The sequence below is a fragment of the Microtus pennsylvanicus genome, chromosome 19 (genome assembly GCF_037038515.1).
Source record: "Microtus pennsylvanicus isolate mMicPen1 chromosome 19, mMicPen1.hap1, whole genome shotgun sequence".
In the NCBI taxonomy this organism is placed as follows: Eukaryota; Metazoa; Chordata; class Mammalia; order Rodentia; family Cricetidae; genus Microtus; species Microtus pennsylvanicus.
This window is the reverse complement of record NC_134597.1, coordinates 2,528,736-2,547,026: the sequence shown is the minus strand read 5'-3', so window position 1 is coordinate 2,547,026 and position 18,291 is coordinate 2,528,736. Positions and strand designations below refer to the sequence as shown.

Below are 18,291 nucleotides of genomic sequence, written 5' to 3'. Positions count from 1 at the left end.
TGCAGGGTGAACTACAACGCAGATTATTGCCTTCAAATTCAAGGGACATCAGGGGCTTAGTAAGGAGTTGCTATCAAGATGATCTTTGCTGGGTTCTTGGTTAATATTCTGATGCAGTGTCCTGGTGAATTTTGTCTGTTTGATTGGATTAAGAAAGGCCTAGAGCATTAGCGAAGAGCACCTTAGAGTATATCCGTAAAGGGCACTCTGAGAGGTGACCTGAGTGGGGAAGGCCACCTTTGTTTTCTGTTTGTTTTTGTTTTGAGATAGGGTTGAAATAAGCACTGAGTGGCCTTGAGCTCCATCCCCCCTTTTTTGAGACAGGGGTGCTCTGTAGCTTTGAAACGAGCCCTAGAACTAGCTCTTGTATACCAGGCCTTGAACTCACACGTATGCACTGCTTCTGCCTCTCCAGTGCTAGGATTAAAGGCGTGCACCACCACCACCTGAACTCACTTTGTAGACCAGGCCAGTCTAAGACTCACAGAGATCTTCTTGTCTCTGTCTCCTTAGAGCTGGGATTAAAGTTATAGCCACCACACTCTGCAAAGACCCTGGTTTGAAAGTGGAAGACACTCTTCCTTGGAGGGCAGGGCTAGGGCACGGGGAGAAAGCCAACTGTGCAGTCAGCATGTTTCCTGGTCCACTGAATTGTGAGCAAGCAGCTACCCCAGGCCTGTTGGCAGGGAGTTCTTGCTGCCCTGCCTTCCCCGCCCCGTGATGGGCTGCATCTCAAAAGAGGAATCAAAAGGAGTGTCTCCTTTAACCAACCTACTTCTTTGATATTTAGTCACAATGACAAGAAAAAGGAAGTCGTACAGATACATTTTAAGGGACTGGATGAAGTAACAACATGAATATTCTTAACATCATATTACTAACGGTTTGCTACAGCCAAACCCGTATACAATTTGCACTACTATGTGGGATTCACTGGACTCTTTGCCTGGGGTTCAACAACCCCGGGGTTCCAGAGAAAAGTTCTTAAGATATTGGGCAGGAGCGACATCTTTTGGGGGAAACTTAGAGATTAATACTCTTGCGGTAGGCCAAGATTCTCCTTAGTAAGAAAAATAATATTGAATCTGTGCTCTCACATAGACAGATGGGCCATTTAGTTTCCAAATTTCTGCTAAATATAATCTAGTCTTAATTAATTTTAGTTTGGAAAAGGTTGAAGGAAGCATAAGAAAACACAGTGGTTATTAAGAAAAATTGCCCTTCTCGCCAGTTCCCAGAAGGATCCATAGAAAGACTGTATTTAGTATGCTGGTTTCCTGATGTTCTTCCAAGTTAAATTATTTGTGCAATATACATTAAGGCATGTGAATGAAGTGGCCTTCTGTCCAGAATTAGCAACCAACTGGAATCTAGAGACAACTTGGTATTTCTACACCAAAAGAGCCCTCTATATGCTCAGGGCATTAAATTTCTCTCAAATAGTCATGTTCTGCAAATTTATAGGTTGCATTTTTTTTTCTATTTACGTCTTTTGGCATGTTTCAGTTATAATTTCTTATGTAGTGGAATTTAGAATTAAGTTTTAAATTTTCATATACTAGAACGTAGTGATTCTGATTTTAACTTTTGGATTCCTTTCATGGCTCATTTTTCATTTAGAGACAGGAACTCTGAGGTTAGTCTTTATCGCCAACTGGACGGGCTTTGGAATCACCATGGAAATGGACCTCTGTGAGTATCTATGGGGCATTCCCAGAAGTTTGATGGAGGTGGGGAAACCCACTCTAACGTAGGTGGCGCCATCCCATGGGATGGGGGCGTGACCTCTGTTTCCTGACAAAGCTGCTCCTGTTCCTGCCCCTGCCACCATCCTTGTCCACTGTGGTGTGCTATACCCTCCAGCCATGAGTCACAATAAATGCTTTCCTTCTTTCAAAAGTAGCCATTGTCAGGCATTCTGTCACAGCCATGAGAAAAGTACCTCGTGTGAACTCATTTATTTGAATGTCCTTTAAATAAAGTAGACTTTTACATTGATCTATATATTTTTTCATTTTTTCCATATTGACATAATTGTAATTTAATAATGTGCTTAGATAACCAATTACGTAAGTCGTTGAACAGAGAAAGCAAATGCATATGTGAGTTTGAGTTCAGATAAACTATAAACTTCATAGTCCTTAGGATAGAGATGATTACTCAATCATGATATTGGGCAAGGGACGTGGAGAAGTGGGAATAAGGGGGTCAGATCTGGGTTTTGGGAAATGCAGTTTAGATGCTAAAGATGTGGAGAGGACCCCACACCAAGACTGGAGGAATGGCTCCTCAGATAGGAAGAAGACAAAAGCAGAAATGAGAGGTTTTATGACAGCAGCTGCCTGGGGACAGGAAAGATAAAGTCAGCAGTGATAATGGGATTTAGCAGGCAGGGGCTCCTTGCGTATCCCGACAAGAGCAGGTTGGGCTGTAAGAAAAGTGAGGGCCCCGTTCTGGGAGTGCAAGACAACAAGAGGAATCTTGCTTTAGGACGGGAGAAATAAGGCCTACTTGTCTTAGATAATGGCCACTGCTTTCTCTTATTCACTGCCCCCCCCCCCATGTTCACTGTCACTCCAGAGTTGCAACTTCTATGAAGTAACCGGAGCCTCGATGGTTAATGTGTAAAGAAAAGAAAGGATTTGGTCTCACGGTGATGTTTCCATTTCACTTATTAAAGGACTTAAGAGGTAGGCAAGCCAAAAGAATGAGAACAAGGCGACCTGCAGAAAAACAACAAGCATGGCTTTTCAGGTGCTAGGATTCGTACCTGAGAGATGGCGGCAGCGTGGAGTTTAAGGACTCAGTTTGTCCATGGGAGTTAAAATAATTCATCCATCTGCAATAATTCTAGAATTAAAAAAGTTTCTGTATTTTGAATAGTATTTTATGAGAAAAAAACGTGTAAACAATTTTTACTATAATTCTCTAAAATCCAAGCACCACTAGATATTAGTAATTGAAATCCTAATAGATGAGTTTTAAAAATAATTAGCTTTAAAGATTTTTGCCTGAAACGATATACTTCTAAATAATCACAAAATTATTTCTAGTTTTCTTTTAGTTATTCTATGTTTAGTGTTTGTGTGTGTGCACGCCTGCATGCACAGTTCTGTCCTACTGCTTGGGACCTCAGACATGGCCGCAAGCCCCTCACCTACTGACTCATCTTACCAGCCCCAAGCTTCTTTTTAAAATGTTTATTTGTCCCACTTTTACTTTTCAAAATTTAAGCAGATTACTAATTAATCCAATTAAGGGTTTTATAATAAATACCCTTATTTCTTTTGAAAAATAGTTCTATACTGTTTCATGGTTTTTCTAGGGAATTTAAGAGTATTTTTAATTCCTATCACACATAACACTACGATAAATTTTGTTGAATACAAATATTTACCACTGCTTTAAAAAAATGTATGTCTAAAGTTTCTACCAATCCTTACAAAACTACCCAAAATATGACCAAACTTATACATTCTGGAATAATTAATTATCAATATAAAATCTTCAGGTAACTAGAACCCATCTAGATCCTTAAAAACAAAGGAAGCTGTTAAGTTGGACAATAGGAAATAGCTATTTCTGTATGTCAAAAATATTAGTATATTAATATGCAATTTAACATTTAACATAAAAATGTCAATTTAGTTTTTCTAACATTTCCTAAATTGACAAAAATACTAACCTTCAAAGATGGGGAGAAGGGGTTCTCTCTGAGAAAATTGCAAGAACCTGTGATAATATTAACTCTTATTTAGTGTCTATCACATGAAGTTCTGTCCTCCTTCCCTCCCTCCCTCCCTTCATCCACCTATCTACCTAATCGTCACCATCCATCTAACCATCTACTTATAAAAAATCTGTAAAAGTTGAAAATACTGATATGCTTATTATTAAAGTTAACTTTATCACATCTAAAAGCTTTCTAGCCTTGAGAAAATAAAGAATTTATGGAGGAAAAAAATGTATCCATTAAAGAAATTGTAACGTTATGCTGTGATGGAATAGTGGCATATCAATATCATTTATTAACTCACAAAAACAAACAATCCATTCTAACACAGGGAGATGGGCCATGTGCTTGGATACAAGGGGAAGATTTGCCACAAGAAGCGGGGCGGGCATGGAAAATTGAGTAGCGAAGTAGCTTGGAGGCAGAATGGTTTCCTGCATGCGATTTTGACTAGAGACAATTTGAGTTTGAGAACTGTCCTCTCTATTTGTTAGCATACAGAAGCAGTTTTATGAAGATCGGCATGCCCAGCAAGTCAACATCTACACCAAGCAGAAAGAACACTTTCTTTAGCAAACACAGATGCCACCCTTGTGGCAGCTTCTGCAATGCCCCCTTATCCAGAAGACATGCTAAACCAAGTTAAATATGATGGATTTCAAGTATAAATATATATAAAAAACCCATTATGTTTTTATTATATTCTTACGTATAGTGCTATCTAAAAATGTCTTGCAACTTAAAAAATGCCATGAAGAAATAATACTTTTTCGCTTAAGTTTTCGGCTTGAGTTCAAACAGAAGAGAAAAACTTCGGCACCAGGCATTCTCTTGGGCATCATTACTGAAAGACATAGTCGCCTGCAAACCACAGAAAGAACTGGTCATCTTTCTCTTTCAATTGCTCCATCAGCAAGACTTCTTCAGGTGATAAAACGTACAAGCTAAATTAAAATGCTCTCTGCTCATTGGCAAGCTACATGAGCAAGAGGAATGTGAGCACAGTGCTGGGAAGGTTTTGATTTATAACTCTACGAGTCTCTGCTTACAAGGCTGCCGTCTAGGAGGCAGAGCAATGAATCATTACAATTGTCTATCTGGGAAATGTCAAAAGATTAAGGAAGGGCAGAAGAACAGAGAAACAGGGAAACACATTTCTGTCAAATAAATATTTCTCAGTTAGTGGGAATGTATCAATAGCATATAAAGTTGGAGAATTATGAAACTTTTAAATAAAACATAGAAATAAACCATAATTCTTAAATTTCCTGGTTGGAAGACAGATTGCCATCACAAGCCCTGATAACTAAATTATTCACACTCAGCTAGAACTTGGTGATTTATCTCTACATATAAAGGGGTTGGTAAAGAGGATAACTGAAATAAAAATCATTTTAAAAAAACACACCCAAGACTTGCTATTTTGCCAATACAAAAATAAGCATCCACTGAATGTTTATTTACTGTTTAAATTACTCCTTACTGTCACACATTGTGAACAGAAAATACATCTTACCACACACAGGAGAAAAGCAAATAAGTGCAATCTTTCATACATTAAAAATCATAATCAGATCTGTACAAGAGATAAATAAATGTATACGTTTAACAGTTAGGTTATAAAAAACCAACTGAACAAATCATTCATTATCCAGAGTCACTATGGTACTTACAATTCTAGGTCATACATTTCAGTCAAAGGACTTGAAACTTCACTATGCTGTACAGGTTCAGATTGATAAATATTTAAAAAAAATAGAAGGGAATAATAGGCAGTAACCAAAGGGCTATAAAGGACTTTCCAAAGATGGGAAATAATATACAATACTTAATTAGTGGCCAGCAAACATTTGTGGATACACAGGGTAGCTTGTTATCTTGTTAGAATTAAGGGAAAAGAGATAGAAGAGTCTCGGATTGGAAGGAACACTCGGCCTTTTTAAAAATAATGATGACCTCCACAATGACCAAACCTTGTCACCGATATTTAGAATTTAGAAGAGCAAAATGTACAGAGCTTTAGGCTTACACACCTGAAAACCACAGCTAGGAAAAAAGTCACATCTGAAACACACAGCAGATATGAATACAAACGAGTTAATGACATACTGATTCTCACTCCACATCACTGCAGGCGTGACAGAAAGGAACCCTGCGGGCCATTTCGGTACTAAGTTCCATGAGCACAGACACAGATGGGACAATTACTACAAATTTAGGGAATATCAAACACTCAGTGGCATCACTAAGCTAATTAAATTACATATATGTTTACTGGAAAATCGATCATTTCCCTGCCTTCATATGTCAACTATAATCACCTATGAACGGAGACACAGGTCCAGTAGAAAAGTCTTTCCTACATATACTCCTGTCTGATGCATCCTGGTTTCACACTGGATATATGCAGCGCTGATATGTACAATCACACGAAGTTAACAGACATCACAAAACTATCCCCTTGCCAAATGTTTATATTTACAGAGTCATTAATATTTCCAGACAGATGATTTCCCCTCCAGGCAGTTGCAAAGTAAGCCCAAAGAGTTTGGTGTCAGGATCTTAGGAGCCGAGAGTCTTCATTTGTCTTGAATGGAGGATAAGAGAAGTAGTCCACAGAAGAAGGCAACTGTACACGCCAGCCTTCTGAGGAGAGAGGGGTTGTCTTTAGGGATAAGGACCTGCGCTAGGTCAGTAGTGATTTGAGAAATTTCATGGGCCACACAAACAAAGATGAAAGTGCTGACAATGATGTTGAGAGTAGGGTTTCCAGGGATGAGTACCAAGATGCCCCTCGTGTCTGCGGCCAGCCAGATGTGATACTGACAGATAAACAGCTGGAAACAGAGCAGAGCAGAAACACTTGACGTTAGGTGTGCACAGAGCTTTAGTGAGCAAGTCACAAATGTCCCTAATTTAAACATGTGGTGATGCTTTACTCTCGGAGGCTTTTCTGACCCATCGGGTTCTCATAATGGCTCGGAAGCCTGATGTGCAGTTTGTTGCTTTATACCGTCCCTCTTCTAACGGAGACAACGGAAAATGAGAGAATCCTGACCAGGGAACTTGGAGAAACTTACCTGCCCTTTTTAAGAAGGTAACTCCATAAATATACTCTATGAAGTATCTATTATAGCTGTAATATGAATTGTGTAAAAGCATTTTATTTCAAATAACAAAATTCAGAATCTGCAGAGTGTGCTTCACACCCCGTGGCTTAAATTGATTTTGCAGATAATTTTATCTTTATAGCTCAGACTGTAATGAATCTGAATATCTTCCAACAGTGTCCAGTCATATAAGCCTTACATTTACTACAATAAACATTAGAGAGCTGAATTCCAGCAGTATTTAATTATGGAGAAGAACAAAAAGTCAAAATCTCCCTGGTGTGACTTGATTTCTATCTGGTTGATACTTTTCTGCTTACTTCTTACTTCTTAGTTGGACTGAAAAGCTTAGAGCAATGTGAAGATGTTCTGATAGTCACTGACCTCTAGTTACTGTTAAATAAGACTTAAAAGCATCCCAAATGCTTTATGATTGTTCAAATTTATGTTCAAATACATGGGACATAACTCTGATCTAAAAGGAGTACATCAGATTTGCACATTCACACACACATATATGTACATGTACACTTGATTGTTTGTGATAAAGCAAAATATTAGAGTACCAACCTCTAGTGAAATTTTTCCAAACCAAGCAAAAAATGAACTGTAAACAGAACGAGCATATCCAGGGATGTTCCTTATCAGGATGAAGGCTACAATCTATAAAAGAAAACCAAAAAGGTAAATATCATTGCATGTTTATTTAAAAGAATAAAGTGATGACTTCATTGTTTATATTCTTGAATTTGATATATAGTTTTAATTGATAAATATTGGCAGGATATTTTGGTTAGAGTGCATACAACCTGGGTTTCTCAACACTTGATCTGTACACTGAAGCGTAGTGATGGTTTGAGGTAATGTAAGACAGAAATGTTTTACTTTATGCATAACAGAAACATATTAACCCTTTGCTCCCCACCACCAGATTCTCTATGGTAAGTTGATGTACTTTTGCTCTATTCATAAAGTATCTGCCAGGTCCATGGCCACTCTTTTTCTTTGGATATGAAGTCCTAAAATGGACTGACTCACCGATGAGCTCATGGCTGGGGCCTGCATGGAGGAAGTAGGTCAATGAGGATATGAAGAGTAAACCTTGTCCCTGAACCTTCCTCTCTATTTCTGCTTCCTAGCCACCCCGGGGCAAGCAACTTTGACAGACCACATTCATTCCGTGGTGCTCTGCCTCATCACAGCCCAGAAATGCTCAGGCCCACAAACTCCACTGAAACCTATTAAGCCACGAAGCAAAGCACGTCTTGCCTCCTTTAAGTTGGTTTTCTTGAGTATTTTGTCACAGTGAATACGATCCTTCCTGCTCTGCCAGGGATGTGTGTATGGGAGCAGCAGGGCCATGAAAACCATCAGGTGGCCTCCACAAGGCCTGATAGGTGACATCTCACACAGCATTCCCACGCAGTAGCTTTCTCTCTGGATTGTTACTCCAAAACAATCTCCGGTTTGGAGGCTTCTAGCTGACACCCTTTCCTGCATCTTTTATGTGCAAGGGGGAAGAGCCTTGCATTTTTGAAACTTCCAAATCACAGTCCTATAACCAACCAGTTTATTAAGTACTATCCTTAAAATTCATCTTCCTTTCAAAGAAGCAAGACAGTATGCTTTTTCAAAAAAAGAGAGATTACATTTTCATCATTATCTTTTAAAAATTTACTCTTTCTTTTAAAGATTTATTTATTCATTAGATATACATGGTTCTTCAGGCAAGAAGGGGGCACCAGACTTTACTACAGATGGTTGTGAGCCACCGTGTGGTTGCTGGGAATTGAACTCAGGACCTTTGGAACAGCAGGCAGTGCTCTTAACCACTGAGAGCTATCTCTCCAACCCCTCAAAATTTTACTCTTATAAAAGGGTTGGGACATCCATTTAAACTTCAGAAAAGAACTCCTATTGAGTGATGTTTATCCCATGCCTCTGTCAAAGGATGCAGACATTCTCTGGAGAGATAAGAATAAGGAAGTGAAAGGAGGTATTTGGTTATCTGGCCAGAAGAGACTCTCAGGCATTTAGCTGCAGGATACTTGGGCAATAGCATCAGAGAGCTACCAACAGGGCCTGTTTGTGCCAGTTCTAGGACTTGAGAAAAGGCACCTAATGCTTCATCAGCAACACAAATGGGGAGGAGCTTTAAAAAGGAGACATAAGCATTAATATGAAAACATGCATGGGTGTTTATTGAGGCACTCACTGGAGATCTTTAAAAAAGCTTTCTACAGGGTTAACAGCATTGCACATTCAGAGGTAAAGTGCCATTATAACTAGCTGTCATGTAAAGTACTGGACATATGGATGCATATGTATGCAGTCCCTTAGGCTGCACAACTGGACATCCGGGAAGAGCATTTTCTCTCCTTTGATCTAGGATCCACCATTCCCAACATTTACTACATCCCTTTGTCCTACAGAAATGCTGTACTTTATCATGTTTGATAAATAAGGAAAATAGAAAAGTCAATGAAATAATCACCATGGAGAGCACAGTTGAAGTTTGGGAAGTCATTATTAATGTCAAGTGAATATAATAATGTTTAAATTTGGGTTAACATTAAAACTTCCTGTTTGCTATTATAATCATTTTTATACATTCTTTATGATTAATTACCTGTTCCATAGCTAGTCACAGCTGAAAATTCCTATCAAGGATGACGGGCAAAACCACAAAGCTCAGATTCAAAGATTGGCACAGGCTGGGGTTACATTCAATGGTGATGTACTTGTCTGGTGCCTGCCAGACCACACACACACATTCTCTCTCTCTCTCTAATAACATACTCACACAAATTCTCTCTCTCTATATATATATGCACATATATACATATATATAAATATATGTATAGAATGAGAGGAAAGGAGGTAGAGAGAGAAGGACAGAGAAATAGACAGAGGGAGGACAGAGAGAGAGAGAGAAATGAGGAAAGAAAAACTCATGAGTTAGGCTGAGAAATATTTTAAATCAAATACTAGGAATTGTTGATGTGGCTAAAATCTTAAAATAATCCCCTTAGACATAATGTATGTACTTAATGATTATCTATTTATCTCTCTGTCTGTCACCTGTCATTCTCCCAGTTTCCCATGAGACACATACATAGATCCTCTGTCCACATCTAAGGAACAAGCATGCAGTCTGGTCAGAAGAACGTTGCTATAGCATCTGAATTTCTTAGATGCTGTTGACATTTACGGTGTGGAACAAATATCCTTAAAAAGAAGCAGTCAATAAAACTAATGTTTGCTTTAATTTATATTCCTAGTCCACTCTTCTAGCCTACCAGGGAGAAGCTCGGCTCTCACAACAAAGGTAACCAAATAGACAAGCATGAGGGGGCGGCTAAGTAGGAAGGAGCTGATGTTATTCTGCTTGCAGCCACTCTCTGATTTCTCTCTCTAAACTGTTCTGCCTGGTATATTATGAGTGTTAATGTTCCTCTCATCCGGTGAGTCACAGCACTGACATTTCATAAGTTGTACAAAGAGCTATCGGTAAGCAGTCCTCTTGTCTGCAGAAGCGATAGAAATGCCAGTCAAAGACAGCGTTGGAAACTTGATTACCAATCATGCCTAGAGACTCTCTCACCTATTTGGTGCTACAGAATACACAGAAGCTGAGAATAAATCCAACAGTCCCTACACTGAAGAACACTTGGGATCCAGGAGAAGACACTCCAAAAACTCTCCATGCCTCTCCGTGCTAGACTACTTATTCTTCAAAGTTTAAGACGATTTCCTTCAAAAACCTTGCCCTTACATCAGTGAAAGTTAGGAAGAACGCCCACACTTTCAAAGCAATCTATACCTACTGTCCCCACACTGATGATCATGCCCTATGATGACCTGCAACTGACCATTTGCTTTGTAGAGCCGGCTTGAGTCTTCGCCAGACTCTGCTCCCCTTACAGGCACTATTCCCCACGTTTCTACATCTTGGCTCTCTGAGTTCCAGGCCCAATGGCCTGTTTTATGTCCCTTCACTGTGCCTCACTAGAGGGCCTGCCCAGCTGTTTGTTCCGTCTATTTTCAGGGAAATGATCCATGATCCATGATCCCTGACCCCATTTGTTTGTCTTCCAGCTATGCCATATACAACCCTCTATTAAATTCTCATAAAGTATGAGATACTTGCACTCATTATTAATTATATATACATATAATATAACATAATTTGTTATAGAATATTATCCCCGCCATAAGAGTAGAAAATGTGCTGGATCTTGTCATCACTGGAATATCTAACATGCAGAATCAAAAGATTATTAAATGAATATAAAACATTGCTAAATAAATGAATTAATGTTTACTGATCCACATCTCCATCAAACCGTACATTTCTTGAGGAAGGGTGTCATCATATTTAATACTGAATCATTAATTATCAATAAGGTATTTAGCAAGTAGGCAATAAATAAAATTAAATAAATTCAAGTAAATATTAATAAACGCAGTTATGAGCAGAGAATTAAAATGTTTTGTATATGATGTGCATTTTTGCAAATATGAATATGTGTGTGCATGGGAAAGAGGTTGAAATTGGGTGTGTTGCTCAACTGCTCTTCATTTTCTTCTTATGAGATATGTGTCTCACTGAACATGGAGCTCACCAATTTGGTTAGACATGCTGGCCAGTAAGGCCCAGGGATCCTCTAGCCTCCGCTGCCCAGAGCTGGGATTTTAAGCACATGTTGTTACATCTGACCTTTTACATGGTGCTGGGGACTGAACTCAAATCTTTGTGCTTTGTACGGTAAGCATTTTACCAACTGAGCCATTGCCCTATTCCTGGAATTAACATTTTCCAATTACAAATGCTTGGCTGTATAATTTTCAAACATGAGATATAATAAGACTTTGATAGTGATTTTAATATCTCTATTACTGTAAAGGAAGATAAAATTCAGATGGTTAGGTAATTTCCCTGAATTTTCTGGGGTTTGAACTTTCATCTCTTCACTTCTGAAGACTATATTTGCACAAAAACTTTGAAGTGAAAAGTTCTCTAATCAAGATAATTCTTGGGAGTGGAGTGTGAAAGCCATGATTTTATCACCTGGGAGACCGAGGCAAGAGGGTCATGAGTTTGAGGCCAGTATGGGCTATAGAGAAAAATCTCTAGAGAAAAAAAAATCTGTCTAGAGAAAAATCAAAAAAGATAATTACCTGTACCACAGAAACAGAAGGGTGGAGCTCATTACACTCGGCTTTGTTTTTACAACTGCTAGCCCAGATGGAATAGGTCTAAAACAAGAATGTACAGGTCAAATCACAAAATAGCTGACCCTTAAAAGACACAAAACAACATAGCAGCTCCCTATGTGATAAAGAAAATCATTAGAAGTTTTCTGTAGGCTTTCTTCGTTTGTTTCAGGAGGACCAACTGTCTAAGCATGAGAACATGCCTAAGAGACAGGACAGAGATTTGGCGCATCTGGGAATCCGGCCGTCACCAGACAGTGCTGGCTTTTCACATCACAGAGAAGATGATATAAGTTTTCCTAAACTGATTGTAGCTTTTGAATTCCAATCTAACTAGACTCAGCTACTGCCCATACTTTACTTATATATGTACATTATATTTAGAACTTATATCCAATTCAAAACAACACAGTAAAAAATTTTAGTTTTTATTTAAATCAGTTGATTATATTTCTTTAAGGTTTTTCTATCAGCCAATTTTCCCTATCCTATCTATTAATAATTTAGATAATTAGAAACTTACATTTTGAAACTTACCAAGAAAGAGACTACTGAAATAAACAATAGAAAGTTGGAAATTTTGTTTGAAAACAAAGGCTCCCCCTTCCCTTCAGAAAGTATTTGTCGTCTCTGCAAAGCCAGATAAATGAAAGCAAACAGCATCCCATGGAACACCACCTGCAAACAACACAGGGGAAAGTTGCTTTGAAGAGTCACTTCTCAAACACTAGCAACAATGCCTGGTTATTTAAAATGTATTTATAGAAGTAGGTGGGCTAGAAGCTGACAACTTTAAAGTTGCCATGAAGAGCTTAAACTGTAAGAACAAACTTTGACAGTCAAATAAAGCCAGGACTGCTCAAAATGCAAACAGGAGAGCAAGCAGCCTAGGCAGCGGGGAGGGAAGACCACTGATCTTTTCAAGTGTTGGAGACTGAGTCCAGCGCCTTTTACGTGAGGAACACAATCTGTTCCACTGGCCTACACCCCTAACCTCAACAATTTAAACATACTAAGCCCATACAGTCTCCAAAACATTGAAATACACTGTCCACAGCTTCCTTTAATCAAACCCAGCAACACCACTGCTAAATCTTAAGCTTAAAAGGAAACTACTCTCAGAACCCAACATGGTGGAGCAGAAAGCACAAGCTTTCAAAAACAAGACATAACTAGGCATAATGTGACTTGTCACTGAAGTGGCCTGGTCTTTGCATTCCTCTGCTGCCTCCCACCCCCATGTCCCACATAACAAAACCCTCTTAAATGTCGAAAATGAATTCCTATGTGGAGTTTGGCATTTGAAGTGAGTATGTGGAAAGCAGTCAGGACATAAGGGTGCAACCTTTATGAGTGGGATTAGTGCTTTTAAGAGACCCCAGGGAGCATTCCTAGGGAGGGCTGCCCATGGCCCTCACCCAGCACTAAATCTGCCATCACCATGAACTTGGATTTGGCTGTCTCTGGAACTATAAGAAGTATGCTTTGTTGTTCAGCAGTCACCCAGGCTATCGTGTTCTGCTTTAGTTGACAAAACAGACGAAGATAAGCACATCTGAGCAGATTGCATTGGAGACTTCAGCGGAGACGCAATAAACGACAGATGTTAGAAACCAAGCATTGCACTGAATAGTTATCGAGAGAGCATATTGAAAGATGGCGAAAGAGAGAGAAAAAAAAGCAAAGGGTAAAGTAATTACCATCGACTGAGTGCTCTGCTAGACGGTCTGCACTTTCTTTCCAGGTTAAGGGCATGGAATAGGCCAGTATGTTGTGGTTGCTGCTTTAATGTCTATCACCAAATCTATACTGCACAACTTTGTATAATATAACCAACCCCATTGTATAACAGTAATCTTAGATTTGAGAGTGGATTGAAAACTCTTGGCAGCTCAGGGTATGTCCTTCTCTAACACACACTTCCCAAAATCAACATTTCATGAAACTTAGGAATGAATACTGTTCTGATGCTGGAATATATATGTGTGTGTGTGTGTGTGTGTGTGTGTGTGTGTGTGTGTGTGTGTGAACAACTGTCAGTCAAAGGCTACTTTACAGACAACAATGAAAATATTTTACATGCATGTGTGTAGTCTACTTTAACTTACTCTCAACGTGTTTCTTTGTTCTAAAACTAAGCAGAAATAAACAGAAGCACAACTAATTTCCTAACAGTATCATTTGAGGCAGAAAGATATCATAAAGTAGATACATACGAAAGATATCATAAAGTAGATACATACGTAACGGTCTAACCTCCATCTGAACCACCATTCATACACATTCCCATTCAGCTCAAAACATTTGGAAAGTGGCCAAAGAGAAAAGATCTTCTCAAATGCACCCTATGAAAAGGAATCCAGACAGTTAAGACAATGCAAATCAATGTCTGCTCTGCAATTTCACTGAAAGATACAGATTTGTTGATAGAGTTGCACAAAGCACATGTACATTTGAAACTTCTGTTCAATTTATTTCTAAAATACGGCTTCATTTGAAATTCACTTAATAAATTTACTTTAGCTATGGCAAATAAATATTATTTAATTAGTTCCAAATTTATTTGTCCTTCACATGAAAGCTACTAAAAAACAAAATTTTGAAAAAACCAAAAACTAGTAATTAGAAAACCATTTTATTGGGGAGTTAGGATTTAATACACAAAAATGCTCATATTTACTAGTCAGACACAAAAATACAAAATGTTTTAGCCAATATGATATGAATAACCAAAAGAATGGTTAAAGTGAAAATATAATTAATTTTCCTCTAGCTGTCCCTAATTATGTCTAACGATTAGAACAGAAACAGTCCCCTGGATTGCTCACTCAGTCAGTTATCCCAATGCTATTACCGCCTTTGAAACACAGTTTCAAGTTTTACTCTGTCCAGTTATTGAATGGCACCCTCTTATTAATCTGACAGCCAGGAAAATCTGGGACTGAAGGGGCAAAAGTCTTTAGGTACATTCCTGCACACTAATGAAGCCCTTCAAAGAGAACAAATCCTCGGTATTGACTAAAGAATGCCAGCACCCTCTACTAAGGAATGTCCTATTACTAGACCTACTGCAACAGCACAAAAAATGATTACTGAAAAATAATTACTAAAACCCAAAGAAAAACATCAAGAATTTCTTTACTTTAACAAAATGCAACTGTTTCCATCTTAAGCACAACTTCAACTGCACATAAAACAGAGTTGTATCAAAATCTACTCTGCAGACAATGTTGGTTCATTCTTATCAAAAGTTGATAAATAAAGCCTCCTGGATTATACATATATATAAACACATATATAGATAAGAGCAGATAAATAACATAACATACTAAATAAAAAACATATGATCTTGGCCACCTCATATAAGAAGGATATCTATATATAAATGCATTTGTAAATTAAAATTTTACAAATAAATTGAAATTTATTATTTAATCACCAATAAAGAAGTTTTATTGGGTATTGACATTCTGTGAAGATTTTTTTCTTTTTTCTTGTTCCGGAGTCAACACTGACCCAGAGCTGGGGAGGTTTCATTATTCTCACTAACTATTTAATAATGAGTCAGCTCCCTTTTTTTCCATTTGAACGTACATATAGAATACTGGGTATTTGTTGGTACGTATTTCTTTATGCATTTCCCCATTGTTTTATTATTTTATTTATCTCACATGGAAAAGAAATCTGGATGCCATGCCAAAAAAAAAAAAAAAGTCTCAAATGCTTCTAAGTATGACAGTATGAATAGAAGACCTAACAACCCTGCTCCAACCCCGCCCCCAAAGGCTCTGCAGAACCAGCTCACAGAGCACTCCACACACAACAAAGACACCTAACGGGAATTTGCACTTAACATAGCTTTATGCAAAACCTAGCACCGTGAGTCAACTGCAGCTTATGTCAAAACTATAGACATTCAAATTAAGATATTTTATTCTGAGTATCATGCTACCCAAATAAAATGTCTGCCTGAAGGATTTAACCAGCAGAAAACACTGCCATTCTGCTGAATCTACAGAAAATCTAAACCGTGAGTTTGAGACCAGCCTGGTCTACAGAGCTAGTTCCAGGACAGGCTCCAAAGCCACAGAGAAACCCTGTCTCGAAAAACAAACAAACAAAAAAAAAAAATCTAAACCATCAAAATATAAAGTCAGATGTATAAAAATGACCAAAATCTTTTAAATTAAATACACAAAACATCGCAAACCCTCTACACCCAAGTTCATTTTATTAACTGTCTCAAACTTACTTTGTTCATTTACAGAAAAATCCAGTTGCAGTGTGGTACAATGAAGAATGCACAAACCAAGCTGCATATTCCTTCCAGAGAATCATCGTGTAGAGTATGTCTCATAAGAGGTATTCAATAAACATTTGATTGATCAAAGTCAAGGTAAATGGACCTTGAACGATTGCTCTTAAAACAAAGTAGGTGGGGGCTCAGAAGAACGCCACTGAGCAGTCAGACACAGAGTGACACTTTCATTCCAGTCATTAAAAACAAAGCTTAAGAAAGGCTCTAACCCTGTTCACACACTTTGGTAGACTTAAACTCTAAATCTACAAGCTGAGAAGACTGTACAAACCTGAGAATATGCCAAGAAGCAGATGCACAGCAGCAAAAAAGCTAGTTTCAACAACAAGCCGAGATGCCACAGACAATTTCCTAAAAGAAAATATGCAACATGCAAAACAATATAATTTCTGTTAACAAACTTTAATGTTCTTGTATCCTGCATGTTCCTCAAAATAACCCTTGCATATAGTATATCTAAATGTTTCTAGGGGCACTAATGAAAGGTAGAGCAAAGGGGATCAGCGGAGGATTGCTGTGAGGAACGGGGCTGCAGTGTGTGGCTGACCGCGCACACGCCTGCCACGTGTCTGCTATAGATACATGCGTAGAGGTGCCTCTTGGATGCATTTACATCCGTTCGCTACTGGATGTTTCAACAGGGCATAAAACTACGTTCAACACAATGCTCAAACCCATGTTAAATACTAGCTTAAGGAACTCTGCTTAATCATAAAGTTCCAAGAAGTATAAGCTCCCTAATGGACTAGGATTAACATAAAAGATATGCATACTTCAAAGTACATGTTCACGTCTATGCATTTTCATAAATGGCTTAAGTTTTGTAGGGAAATTGAACTCTAAATCTACAGAGTGTCCAAAGACACTTATGAATTTTAAAATGGTTCCACTGAAACTTCCCTGGGCACTTATTTAACAGAAGTCAATGAGAAAATATTTAAGTTGGAAGTCAGATACAGATTTAATATTAAAAAATTCTTTATTAAAGGAACAGAAGATTTCCCTTGAATGAGCTGGTCCTGGGAAAGAACTAGGGGAATATCTGTGCCTTACTTGAACAATCAGTAAGAGTCTGTGAGAGTTGGGAAACGACAATCTTACAGGGAAGTAACTGGGTCCTTTACATGTACAATCGGTTGATGATAATTCCTAAACAGTTGTGTAGAAGACAAACTATAAACTTTGACATATGAGGCTTTTGCAAGTAAATGTTTGCTCAAACTGTCCACAGATGTAAGAAACCACACAAAACAGGGTTGCCAGTATTGAAGTAGAACGTGGGAGGAGTCCGCAGCCCCAGGTGACTGCTCTGCCTCCCTTACATTCCTGCCGCTCTGTTGTTTGAAAACTGCCTTACTACGAGAGGGAAATACACAACAGAAATGTAAACTAGTATTCGGCAGTGTTAGAGCCTACCACGAGCTACCTGCCTGTATTATTATAGAAATAGTTTTAAAACAAAGATGCTAAAACCACACATAAGTTTAATGATCTACAGTCTTCAATAGGAAATGCAGTGCACTGAAAGAACATATTTATTAACATCGGTAAGACAGTCTATTTACCATTTGCCTTTTTTTGGATGATTTGTGGCCACAGGGCTAATGTGACGTATATGACCATGAACCACACGGTGACCAAGGGGACAAAGTAATAGAATTGATAAGGTCGATCCATTACGATACATAACACCACAACCAGGAAATTGAGACGAAATAAGACCTAGGAAAATGGAGAAGAAAACGGTTTTCATTCCCAATATACATGAAAAGCAAAGACAGACTTCCCTGAGTACAGTAATACAGCTAAGACTCAGTAACGACTATACCAGTATATTTTATCAATCCCCAAGGTTTATTTGTCCAGAAGTCACTGAAGAGTTTAATATAAAAAGCTATGCATTATTTTTTATT

At 38.3% G+C, this 18,291-nt stretch overlaps 1 protein-coding gene across 3 annotated transcripts in view; it reads right to left on the bottom strand.

The window, feature by feature from the left end:
- Positions 1-5,154: 5,154 nt before the first annotated feature.
- The window catches only part of Casd1 (CAS1 domain sialic acid O acetyltransferase 1), a 40,686-nt gene continuing 27,549 nt past the window's right edge, over positions 5,155-18,291 (bottom strand). For 2 of the 3 annotated variants that reach the window (XM_075953920.1, XM_075953919.1), the window contains 7 exons: positions 17,944-18,100; positions 16,650-16,729; positions 14,304-14,405; positions 12,598-12,738; positions 12,025-12,102; positions 7,414-7,506; positions 5,155-6,570 (listed from right to left, as the gene is read on the bottom strand). In XM_075953920.1, coding sequence (XP_075810035.1) covers positions 6,313-6,570; positions 7,414-7,506; positions 12,025-12,102; positions 12,598-12,738; positions 14,304-14,405; positions 16,650-16,729; positions 17,944-18,100 — 909 coding nt within the window. In that variant the 3' untranslated portion in view covers positions 5,155-6,312. The remainder of the gene's footprint in view (positions 6,571-7,413; positions 7,507-12,024; positions 12,103-12,597; positions 12,739-14,303; positions 14,406-16,649; positions 16,730-17,943; positions 18,101-18,291) is intronic. The other variant, XM_075953921.1, reaches the window with a different exon arrangement.